A 13376-nucleotide genomic window follows, 5' to 3' on the forward strand; every position below is an offset into this window, starting at 1 on the left:
TGATAACTAGACTCTGTCATGTTGGAGATGCCTAATTAATGGATATATGAGCATATATTGTGGGGTTTCTGTATATGCTAAACTTAAACTTGTTTCCTTGTCTGTGGATCATGCAATCTAAAAATGGTAACATACCATTATTTTCATTTTCTACATTAGATTTGATGGAAGGCACTAAATTGTTAAGTAAGGGGAGAAATATTAGTAAATTTTCATTTGTTGGCCAAACACAAAGAACATCATCTACATACCTAAACCAAATTGCATTAGAAGGCAAGATATCCTTTAGTAATTCCGTTTCAAAAAATTCCATATAAAGATTACTTAGTACAGGTGAAAGAGGCGTTACCCATTGCCATACAAAATTTTTGAGCATAATAATCTCCATCAAATTGAAATACACAATCTTTTATACACAATTTTATCAGTTCAATGAAATTAGACTTTGAAACAGGTAAATGAATATCATCTAAGACATCAAATAAATATTCTAAAAGGTCATCAACTGGAACTTTAGTGAAAATTTAGGAAACATCAAAGCTAACTAGTTTGAAATCAAAATTAATATTGATATTGTTTAGCTTGTTGACTAAATGTACATTTTTCATGATATTAGAATTTGATAACTTACCCACTGAAGGGCTTAATAAGTAAACTAGCCATTTTGATAATCTATATGTGATGGAGCCTACTGAACTCACTATAGGTCTTGCTGGAAAATTTTGATCATGTGTTTTGATAAGTCCATACATATATGGCAATGAAATGGACAAAGATGACAAATTTTTTGATCAGAGAAATGTTACCTTTCAACAACAACTTCATTTCTTTATTGAAATGAGAATTAACTGCTTCTAAGAGATTTTTACTAAGTTTAGAATATTTTGTGTTATCATTTAGAAGATCATTCATTTTAGATGAATAGTTACTTTTGTCTAAAATCACAACAGTGTTAGCCTTATCTGTTTTAGTAATATGTATATTCTTGTCTTTTTTTAAGGTGTTAATAACTCTTATGAATCTTTTAGGTTAATTAGCTTCCACTGGTTTTGACAAACTGGCATACATTAAACAATTGCAAATGTTTACATCATCATTACTTAAAGTAGTGTATTTTTCTAAATTACAAAAAGACTTTGTGACATCAACACAGCTGCCTTCTCTGTTACAGCACACAAAACTTAAACCATGAACGCTCGTTGTATGTTTTGGACAATCACATGTTTACCAAATGGCGTCCTAGCTTCGTCTCTTCGATGTATATCAACTGACTGTTATATTTCTCTTGTGTCACCCCTGATGATGTGATTATTACAGGAAAGTGCACTTGGGAACTTTTCGTGTTTCATTTTTCCCGTGGACTCATAGAAATATATATATATATATATATATATATATATATATATATATATATATATATATATATATATATATATATATATATATATATATATATATATACTATCCCTGGGGATAAAGAAAGAAAGAATACTTCCCACGTATTCCCTGCGTGTCGTAGAAGGCGACTAAAAGGGGAGGGAGCGGGGGGCTGGAAATCTTCCCCTCTCGTTTTTTTTTTAATTTTCCAAAACAAGGAACAGAGAAGGGGGCCAGGTGAGGATATTCCTCCAAGGCCCAGTCCTCTGTTCTTAACGCTACCTCGCTAAAGCGGGAAATGGCGAATAGTTTGAAAGAAAGAAAAAAAAAATGTATATATATATATATATATATATATATATATATATATATATATATATATATATATATATATATATATGTATATATATATATATATATATATATATATATATATATATATATATATATATATATATATATATATATATATATATATATATATATATATATATATATATATATATATATATATATATATATATGTATATATATATATATATATATATATATATATATATATATATATATATATATATATATATATATATATATATATATATATATATATATATATATATATGAGAAGCGTGGGAGGTGGGCAGATTAGAAAGGGTATTGTTTGGTATAATGAAGAAGTAAAATTGTTAGTGAAAGAGAAGAGGGAGGCTTTGGACAATTTTTGCAGGAGAGTAATGCAGATGACTGGGAGATGTATATAAGAAAGAGGCAGGAGGTCAATATAAGGGAGCAAGAGGTAAAAAAAGAGGGCAAATGATAGTTGGGGTGAGAGAGTATCATTAGATTTTAGGGAGAATAAAAAGATGTTTTGGAAGGAGGTAAATAAAGTGCGTAAGACAAGGGAACAAATGAGAACATCAGTGAAGGGGGCTAATGGGGAGGTGATAACTGGTAGTGGTGATGTGAGATGGAGTTTGAGTGAGTATTTTCAAGGTTTATTGAATGTGTTTGATGATAGAGGTGCCGATATAGGGTGTTTTGGTCGAGGTGGTGTGCAAAGTGTGAGGGTTAGGTAGAATGATTTGGTAAACAGAGAAGAGGTAGTTAAAGCTTGGCGAAAGATGAAAGCCGGCAAGGTAGCGGGTTGGGACGGCACTGCAGTGGAATGTATCAAAAGAGCGGGGTGACTGCATTCTTGACTGGTTGATAAGGTTATTCAATGTGTATATATGACTCATTGTGAGGTGCCTGAGGATTGGCGAATGCATACATAGTGCCATTGTACAAAGGCAAAGGAGATAGGGGTGAGTGCTCAAATTACAGAGGTATAAGTTTGTTGAGTATACCTGGGAAATTTTATGGGAGGGTATTGATTGAAAGGGTGAAGGCATGTACAGAGCATCAGATCGGGGAAGAGCAGTGTGGCTTCAGAAGTGGTAGAGGATGAGTGGATCTGGTGTTTGCTTTAAGGAATGTTTGTGAGAAATACTTAGAAAAGCAAATGGATTTGTATGTAGCATTTATGGATATGGAGAAGACATATAGTAGAGGTGACAGAGATTCTCTGTGGTAGGTATTAAGAATATATGGTGTTGGAGTTAAGTTGTTCACATTTACTCTTAACTTTCTTCTTTCACACACTTTACCAAACTCAGTCACCAGCTTCTGCAGTTTCTCACATGAATCAGCCACCAGCGCTGTATCATCAGCGAACAACTGACTCACTTCCCGAGCTCTCCCATCCACAACAGATTTCATACTTGCCCCTCTTTCCAAAACTCTTCCATTCACCTCCCTAACAACCCCATACATAAACAAATTAAACAACCATGGAGACATCACACACCCCTGCCGCAAACCTACATTCACTGAGAACCAATCACTTTCCTCTCTTCCTACACGAACGCATGCCTTACATCCTCGATAAAAACTTTTCACTACTTCTAACAACTTGCCTCCCACACCATATATTCTTAATACCTTCCACAGAGCATCTCTATCAACTCTATCATATGCCTTCTCCAGATCCATAAATGCTACATACAAATCCATTTGCTTTTCTAAGTATTTCTCAAATACATTCTTCAAAGCAAACACCTGATCCACACATCCTCTACCACTTCTGAAACCACACTGCTCTTCCCCAATCTGATGCTCTGTACATGCCTTCACCCTCTCAATCAAGACCCTCCCATATAATTTACCAGGAATACTCAACAAACTTATACCTCTGTAATTTGAGCACTCACTCTTATCCCCTTTGCCTTTGTACAATGGCACTATGCACGCATTCCGCAAATCCTCAGGCACCTCACCATGAGTCACACATACATTAAATAACCTTACCAACCAGTCAACAATACAGTCACCCCCTTTTTTAATATTTTCCACTGCAATACCATCCAAACCTGCTGCCTTGCCGGCTTTCATCTTCCGCAAAGCTTTTACTACCTCTTCTCTGTTTACCAAATCATTTTTCCTAACCCTCTCACTTTGCACACCACCTCGACCAAAACACCCTATATCTGTCACTCTATCATCAAACTTATTCAACAAACCCTCAAAATACTCACTCCATCTCCTTCTCACATCACCACTACTTGTTATCACCTCCCCATTAGCGCCCTTCACTGAAGTTCCCATTTGCTCCCTTGTCTTACGCACTTTATTTACCTCCTTCCAGAACATCTTTTTATTCACTCTAAAATTTAATGATACTCTCTCACCCCAACTCTCATTCGCCCTCTTTTTCACCTCTTGCACCTTTCTCTTGACCTCCTGTCTCTTTCTTTTATACATTTCCCACTCAATTGCATTTTTTCCCTGCAAAAATCGTCCAAATGCCTCTCTCTTCTCTTTCACAAATAATCTTACTTCTTCATCCCACCACTCACTACCCTTTCTAATCAACTCACCTCCCACGCTTCTCATGCCACAAGCATCTTTTGCGCACTCCATCACTGATTCCCTAAATGCATCCCATTCCTCCCCCATTCCCCTTACTTCCATTGTTCTCACCTTTTTCCATTCTGTACTCAGTCTCTCCTGGTACTTCCTCACACAAGTCTCCTTCCCAAGCTCACTTACTCTCACCACCCTCTTCACCCCAACATTCACTCTTCTTTTCTGAAAACCCATACAAATCTTCACCTTAGCCTCCACAAGATAATGATCAGACATCCCTCCAGTTGCACCTCTCAGCACATTAACATCCAAAAGTCTCTCTTTTGCGCGCCTGTCAATTAACACGTAATCCAATAACGCTCTCTGGCCATCTCTCCTACTTACATACGTATGCTTATGTATATCTCGCTTTTTAAACCAGGTATTCCCAATCACCAGTTCTTTTTCAGCACATAAATCTACAAGCTCTTCACCATTTCCATTTCCAACACTGAACACCCCATGTATATCAATTATTCACTCAACTGCCACATTACTCACCTTTGCAATCAAATCACCCATTACTATAACCCGGTCTTGTGCATCAAAACCACTAACACACTCATTCAGCTACTCCCAAAACACTTGCCTTTCATGATCTTTCTTCTCATGCCCAGGTTCATATGCACCAATAGTCGCCCATCTCTCTCCATCAACTTTCAGTTTTACCCATATTAATCGAGAATTTACTTTCTTACATTCTATCACATACTCCCACAACTCCTCTTTCAGGAGTAGTGCTACTCCTTCCCTTGCTCTTGTCCTCTCACTAACCCCTGACTTTACTCCCGAGACATTCCCAAACCACTCTTCCTCTTTACCCTTGAGCTTCGTTTCACTCATAGCAAAAACATCCAGGTTCCTTTCCTCAAACATACTGCCTATCTCTCCTTTTTTCACATCTTGGTTACATCCACACACATTTAGGTACCCCAATCTGAGTCTACGAGGAGGATGAGCACTCCCCGCGTAACTCCGTCTTTTTCCCATTTTTAGAAAGTTAAAATACAAGGAGGGGACGATTTCTGGCCCCCCGCTCCCGTCCCCTCTATTCGCCTTCTACGACACGTGAGGAATGCGTGGGAAGTATTCTTTCACCTCTATCCCCAGAGATAATATATATATATATATATATATATATATATATATATATATATATATATATATATATATATATATATATATATATATATATATATATATATATATATATATATATATATATATATATATATATATATATACACATATATACATACATATACACACATACACACACATACACACACACACACACACATATATATATATATATATATATATATATATATATATATATATATATATATATATATATACATATGAAAAATGTAAGAAATAATTTAGAAAACTGAAACTTCTAGCTTGAAATGAAATGAAAAATGAATGTCACATATATATATATATATATATATATATATATATATATATATATATATATATATATATATATATATATATATATATATATATAATATATTGTGTATATAACAAATACATAGCAAGGCAAATGGATTTATATGCAGCATTTATTGATCTGGAGAAGGCATAAGATAGAGCTGATAGAGATGCTCTATGGAAGGTATTAAGAATATGTGATGCGGGAAGCAAGTTGTTAGAAGCAGTGAAAAGTTTTTATCGAGGATGTAAGGCATGTGTACGCGTACGAAGACAGGAAAGTGATTGGTTCTCAGTGAATGTAGGTCTGCGGCTGGGGTGTGTGATGTCTCCATGGTTATTTAATTTGTATTGATTAGGGACTTAGTTGCCCTTGCTGTCTCATCTAACAGAGAGAAAAGAAATTCTTTTCTGTCTTGTGCCTTGTCCGGTACACTCACCTCCCTGCTCACCATTCCTACCATGCCAGTCCAGGACCCGTCCACATGCTTAAAGCCCCATGACCCGTCAGGAGGTCGCATATATACATATCTGGTGAGAAAAAGAGATAAATCACATGTAATGGGGCTTGTATTTCATTCATAATTTATATGTTAACTGAAAGTGATTTAGAAAATGAAAATCAAGTTTTTAATATCTTCCTCTCTTAACGGACTATCACCTTTGTTTGCACAGTATGATTATTTCCACATACATATGTGATAAGTTCTGTATGTGTGTAATTACTTATATGCAAAGTATGTGTCTGTATGTTTCTTTTTTTGTGCTATTACACTGCGTAACATAATTTTTGTTCCTGGGTAGTTATTGTTCTTTCCTAATTGCATATGCGAGAAATGGAGAATATGTCTATTATTCCCTTCAAACTTTGCTTTCGTGACGTGGACAGAGATATTTTGAAATTTCCTATATTCGATTGGACGATGGACGAATTTGTACATTTTTCTTCACATAAAGTAAAAAAAAGATAACATATGAATCAAAATCAACATGTATTTATACTAATGTTCAACAAGAGTGATCCCAAAAGATTTAGAAATGAGTAGTATTTCGAGAATTACGATTGTACTGTAAATCACTTTCATGAATCAGACCCCAAATATATTCTGCCATCATGTTAGCGTTATATAATCCTTGGTAGCGGCGTTCATAGTCCAGTATATCCTGGTGGAAGCGCTCGCCTTGCTCCTCCGAATACGTTCCCATGTTCTCCCTGAATGTATTATGATGTGCGTCAAGGATGTGGACTTTGAGGAACATCCTGCAACCCGTCTTGCTATAGTTCTTCACCATAGCTTCAACAAGCTCTACATAGTATTGGGCTTAGTGATAACCCAGGAAGCTCCGAACTACTGCGACAAAGCTGTACCAAGCTGCTTTCTCCTTCCTAGTGAGTTTCTTGGGGAATTCCTTGCATTCCACGATCTTCTTTATCTGTGGCCCGACCAAGTCACCGGCTTTGACCTTTGCCTCAGACAGCTGAGGGAAGAAGTCTTCAAGGTGCTTAAAGGCTGCAGACTAACTGTTTATCTAGAGCTGCGGCGAACTGTTTCATAAGGCTTGATATTGTGTGCAGCGTGGTATCAATACCTTCAAGGGGTCCACCAGTGGCTCCCACTTGACGCTGTTCATCCCCACAAAGCAATCGGTCATCTGTGGCCACTCCCGCCTTTGGTAGTGCGCCGCGGATTCCCTGCTCTCCCAAAGGCAAAGATAGCAGGGAAATATGGTATATCCGCCTTAGAAAATCATCAGGAATGCCACCATCTTGAAGTCTCCGATGACCTCACAGCTATACTCATCACACTTCAAGGAGTCTAGCAAGGTTCTAACACAATTGTATTCTTCTTTGAAGTGTACTTGTTCCCGTTATGGAGCAGCACGGTTTTGAGGCGCCTGGATGAGCTGTCAATAGGGAGGTGCCACTCGTTCGAGTTACAGGTGATTTCGATCGCCTCGAACAGACTGGTCACATAGTGACAGAAGCAGAGCCCATCTTGACGGGTGAAGATGCTGGAAAAATCTAGGTGACGCTTCCTCTGATCTGCTATTTGCACACTTTCATCTAACAAGTTCCACTTCTTGAGCCTAGACGTCAAAAGCTCGGCATTGGACTAATGAAACCAAGATTTATGATCAAGGCCTTGAGGTCTTTTTGGTTGGGATAGCATGGATTTCTCTCCTCAGCTGCAACTATGATATTGTAATCTGGATCTACAACGTCTTCCTTCCCCATTGACTTGCTGGTCTGTACTGACGACGGCTGCTTTCTCTCCGGAGGAAAGGGTACGGGGGAGCTCAAGGACGTGTGGCATTGGGGCATTGGATGATGGAAGGTCCGGACACATGACACCAGGTGCAGTCATGTCAGTTCCACGTCTGGTCCACCATGCAGAAGTGGCAGTTGCTTGAGTGGACAGTGGGTTCTCGCCAGATTCTTGAGATAGCGAACTTCATGTCTCTTTTTCTTTGTGAGTGAACAATATAGAATTGTAATTCTGAAAAAAAAAATTTGTGAATTTATTTCAGCTATGAATAATGTGTAAAAGATTTTCTCAACATTCCATATATATCTTTTTCAGTAAAACGTTAAATCTAAAAAAAAGATAAAATTAAAAAAATCACAAATTTTACGAATTCTAAAAGAATGTTACAACGTAAATTTCCGCCATCTAAACAAGCAACAATTGTCCGTCTTACCTTCCAGAGTTTTTTCTGCAGTGCTTACAGGTGAGATGAGGAGGCTAGGATTTGTCCTTGATCCGGGGGGGAGGTAGGCAGGTCGTAATATTCCTTGTAGGCCGCCTACATCTTAACTGATGCTGCCACGATTGGTAAACTGGCCGCAGCCAGAGCAAAATGCGTCTGCCTGATGCTTGTAGCCTCTTGATGCCATCTCAGAAAAATGTATGTATATTCATCCACTTAGGAAGTTAGAGCTAAAATAAACTGGTTGGCTTAAGGCCCTAATATTCATACTACTGTTTGTATCGCTGGAAACTTCTGGAAAGTTCTATATCAGCTACTTAACATGAATCTCGAATGTTCAGAGAAAAAAAGGTAAATTTCAAAATATTACTGTCCTGATCACAAAAGCAGTTTCTAGGAAATAATTGCCATTGTATATACTTTTTAGGCATAATCAATCTGAAAATAACACTTATTACCCAGGAATATAAACAGTAGAATTTTTAAATAGTTTTACTATTTGTATGTTACGGTACGGAAGTTTTAGATTCGTGTTGCCCCGTCTCTTAACCTCGTACGTAAGTGCTAATGTGCACACACACACACACACACACATACACACACACACACTCTAACCTAAGTCAGTTCCCCATTTATCGATTAGATCCGAGGCGATGATGAAGAGCTGGGATTGACTATGGGCCGAATGCTGCGTTCAGGATTCGGACCGATGCAAGACCCCGCAATGGGCGAGCCTGTGTTGACACATGACTAGTAACGCTAACCACTACACCACGGAGGCCCGTGTGTGTGTGTGTGTGTGTGTGTGTGTGTGTGTGTGTGTGAGTTATGTGTGTGTGTGTGATTCATACAATCGTGCTGGTGATGCTCATTTATATAAACTTACGAGAAATTTTGTGCCTGAGCAAGGTATTGGACAAGCTTGGGAACGGGTCCAGTAAACCAGCGCTCTCCAGGGGTGCCAGAAACGTCCTCCGCCTTCATTTTGTTAATAGGATTAACCTCCGTCACCGCCACCAGGGTTGGCCGCTCAGCAAACCTGTCAGATCAGTTTATAAGTAAATTTAGGTTTGCTTTGTCTCTTCATATGAAGTTACCTTATAAAGATCTCTCTCTCTCTCTCTCTCTCTCTCTCTCTCTCTCTCTCTCTCTCTCTCTCTCTCTCTCTCTCTCTCTCTCTCTCTCTCTCTCTCTCTCTCTCTCTCTCTCTCTCTCTCTCTCACGTATATTTATCGCGATAGGGAAAAACGAGGAGGAATGCACCAACTTACAAGTGGAATGGGACACGCTCAAAACTAGGTTTAATAAGCGGTTGAAAGAAACAGCCCAAGTACATATAGATTAATGAGGATGGGAAACTGTGAAAGAAGACCTGAGTGTGAATATTATTTAGAAAGATGTAAGCTCTACAAATCTATGTGTTGAAATGCTCCTTAATCTGTCACCAGGTTAGCACATTAGAAGAACAGTAAATGAGACAAACTGTTAGCTGGTAAATATTATGATATTCAAGTATAAGGTTAAGGAAGTATTCTACATTAAACTAAACCTATGATATGCTTCTCAAATTTGGTCAATGCGCATATAAAAACAAAAAGAAATAACACAGGAGATTCAAAAGAAGATATGATGATCACATTTGTCCGTGATGACAGTATGAAGGTGAAATCGCACTTCAGTAGGAGTTCATACAATTTTATTTAAGATATGATTTTCCTATACATGTAGCAAGAGATGTTTCGTAGAGACAATCCACCTCATCGGGTGCCAGTACTTAAAGTTATCTAAATCCCAACATCACACTTTATTCCCGCAATTCAACACCAATCATTATTGGGCAAGCACTGTCTGGTTTGTTTAATCGCTAGCCTTGTAAGAAGGAGTGATTACAGGGGGTCAGATGGCGAGGGTTGACCTGGGTAGCTGGGTGTATCTTGAACAACTTTTTTTTGTTTTTGTGTTTTGTCAATTCTCTCATAATGATTTGGTTAGGACGAGAATGGGCTTTAAAACAGCCTAGGGACAAATTAAAGTTCTTACTATTAGCAATTCTGGCAGATTCAATGACGTTCCGTGTGGTATAATCAACAGAGGGGTATAAAATATCGAGATTTTCAAGATCTACGGAGTGATCATGTTCATGACAATGATTAGTGATCGCATTTTTATAATCATTCTTACGTACTGAATGTCGTTGCCAATACCACCTCTCCGTTGCAGTTTTACCAGTATGGCCTGCATAAATATACGTACATGACATGCATTTAACGGCGTAAACACTCCCATTTGTTGCATGATTTGGCATATCACTTTTAAGTTCTTGCTGATGGTGTTATTATATTGGAAATCAACATTGCAAGAACTATCCTCCCAACTTAACTAATTCAAGACATGTTATATAAATATATACAATTTTTTCATACATATTCGCCATTTCCCGTGTTAGCGAGGTAGGGTTAAGAACAGAGAAATGAGCCTTAGAGGGAATATCCTCACTTGGCCCTCTTCTCTGTTCCTTCCTTTGAGAAATTAAAAACGAGAGGGGAGGATTTCCAGGCCCCCGCTCCCTCCCCTTTCACTCGCCTTCTACAACACGCAGGAAATACGTGGAAAGTATTCTTTCTCCCCTATCCCCAGGGATAATGCATATATGTATATCATACCAAACTCCAACAGCCAGGATCGAACTCGGGACCGGTGTGCAATAGGCGGTAACGCTAACGCTAGGCTATGATCGCCCCTGACCATAGCCTAGCGGTAACACTACCGCCTATTGGACAGGGATCCCAGGTTCGATCATGACTGTTGCAATTTGGTATGATATATATATAAATAGTTTGATCTATCAATTAGATTTTATAGCTGTCTCCCGCGTAAGCGAGGTAGCGCAAGGAGTCAGACGAATTTCCCAACGCACCCACATACACGTCCATACACGCATACATACATTTCTATACATTTCAACGAATACATATATATATACATACAGAGACATATGTATGATTCATACTTGCTGCCTTTATTCATTCCCGTCGCCATCCCACCCACATGAAATGACACTCCCCTCACCCCGCACGCGCGCGAGTTAGCGCTAAGAAAGGAAAACTTAGGCCACATTCGTTCGCACTCAGTCTCTAGATGTCATGTATAAGGCAGCGAAACCAAAGCTCCCTTTCCACATCCAGGCCCCACAGAACTTTCCATGACTTACCCCAGACGCTTCACATTCCCTGGTGCAGTCCACTGACAGCACATCCACCCCGGTATCCCACATCGTTCCAATTCACTTTATTCCTTGCACGCCTTTCACCCTCCTGAATGTTCAGGCCACGATCGCTCAAAATCTTTTTCGCTCCATCTTTCTACCTCCAATTTGGTTTCTCACTTCTCGTTCCCTCCACCTCTGACATATATATCCTCTTTGTCAATCTTTCCTCACTAATTCTCTCCATGCGACAAAACCAATTCAATACACCCTCTTCTGCTCTCTCAACTATACTCTTTTCATTACCACGCATCTCTCTTACCCTTTCATTATTTACTCAATCAAACGACCTCACACCATATATTGTCCTCAAAATCTCATTTCCAACATATCCCCCCTCCTCTGCGCAACTCTATCTATAGCCCACGCCTCGCAACAACATAACATTACGGGAACGACTATTCCTTTAAACATACCCATTTTTGACTTCCGAGATAATGTTCTCGCCTTCCACATATTCTTCAACGCTCCCAGCACTTTCGCCTCCTCCCCCACCCTGTGACTCACTTCCGCTTCCAAGGTTCCCTCCTCTGCCAAATCCACTCCCAAATATCTAAAACACTTCACTTCCTCCAGGTTATCTCCATTCAAATTTACCTCCCAGTTGAGTTGTCCCTCAACCCTACTGTACCTAATAACCTTCCTCTTATTCACATTTACATCTCTCTCTTAGCACGCCACCCCGAACAAATAATTTATATCTGTCACTGTATCATCAAACACATTCAACAAAACTTGAAAATACTCACTCCCTCTCCTTCTCACATCATCACTACATGTTATTATCTCTCCATTTGCCCCGTGCACCGATGTTCCCATTTGTTCTGTCTTACTCACTAGATTTACCTCCATCCAAAACATCCTTTTATTCTCCCTAGAATTTATACTATATTTTTTTTTTCCTTTGTCGCTGTCTCCCGCGTCTGCGAGGTTGCGCAAGGAAACAGACGAAAGAAATGGCAAAACCCACCCAATACACAATGTACACACACCCACGCCCACAAAAGCAAATATACATACCTATACATATCAATGTACACATACATATACACACAGAGACACATACCTGTATAACCATGCACACAATTCACACTGTCTGCCCCTATTCATTCCCATCGCCACCTCGCCACACATGGAATACCATCCCCCTCCCCACTCATGTGTGCGAGGTAGCAGTAGGAAAGGACAACAAAGGCCCCATTCGTTCACACTCAGTCTCGAGCTGTCACGCAATAATGCCCGAAACCACAGCTCCCTTTCCAGATCCAGTCCCCACACAACTTTCCATGGTTTACCCAAGACTTTTCACATTCCCTGATTCAATCCACTGAAAGCAGGTCAACCCCGGTATGCCACATCGATCCAAATCACTCTATTCCTTGCCCGCCTTTCACCCTCCTGCATGTTCAGGCCCCGATCACACAAAATCTTTTTCACTTCATCTTTCCACCTCCAATTTGGTCTCCCACTTCTCCTCGTTCCCTCCACCTCCGACACATATATCCTCTTGGATCAATCTTTCCTCACTCATTCTCTCCATGTGACCAAAACATTTCAAAACACCCTCTTCTGCTCTCTCAACCACGCTATTTTTATTTCCACACATCTCTCTTACACTTACATTACTTATTCGATCAAACCACCT

General features: G+C 39.1%; 1 protein-coding gene across 1 annotated transcript in view; it reads right to left on the minus strand.

Annotated features, from left to right (window-relative positions):
* LOC139763335 (glutamate receptor-like) overlaps positions 1-13376 on the minus strand; it is a 767617-nt gene that overhangs the window by 584376 nt on the left and 169865 nt on the right. The window contains exons 5-6 of the mRNA XM_071689354.1: positions 9353-9505; positions 6198-6288 (exon numbers count right to left, since the gene is read on the minus strand). Coding sequence (XP_071545455.1) covers positions 6198-6288; positions 9353-9505 — 244 coding nt within the window. The remainder of the gene's footprint in view (positions 1-6197; positions 6289-9352; positions 9506-13376) is intronic.

The sequence above is a fragment of the Panulirus ornatus genome, chromosome 46 (assembly GCF_036320965.1).
Source record: "Panulirus ornatus isolate Po-2019 chromosome 46, ASM3632096v1, whole genome shotgun sequence".
NCBI classification, from domain to species: Eukaryota; Metazoa; Arthropoda; class Malacostraca; order Decapoda; family Palinuridae; genus Panulirus; species Panulirus ornatus.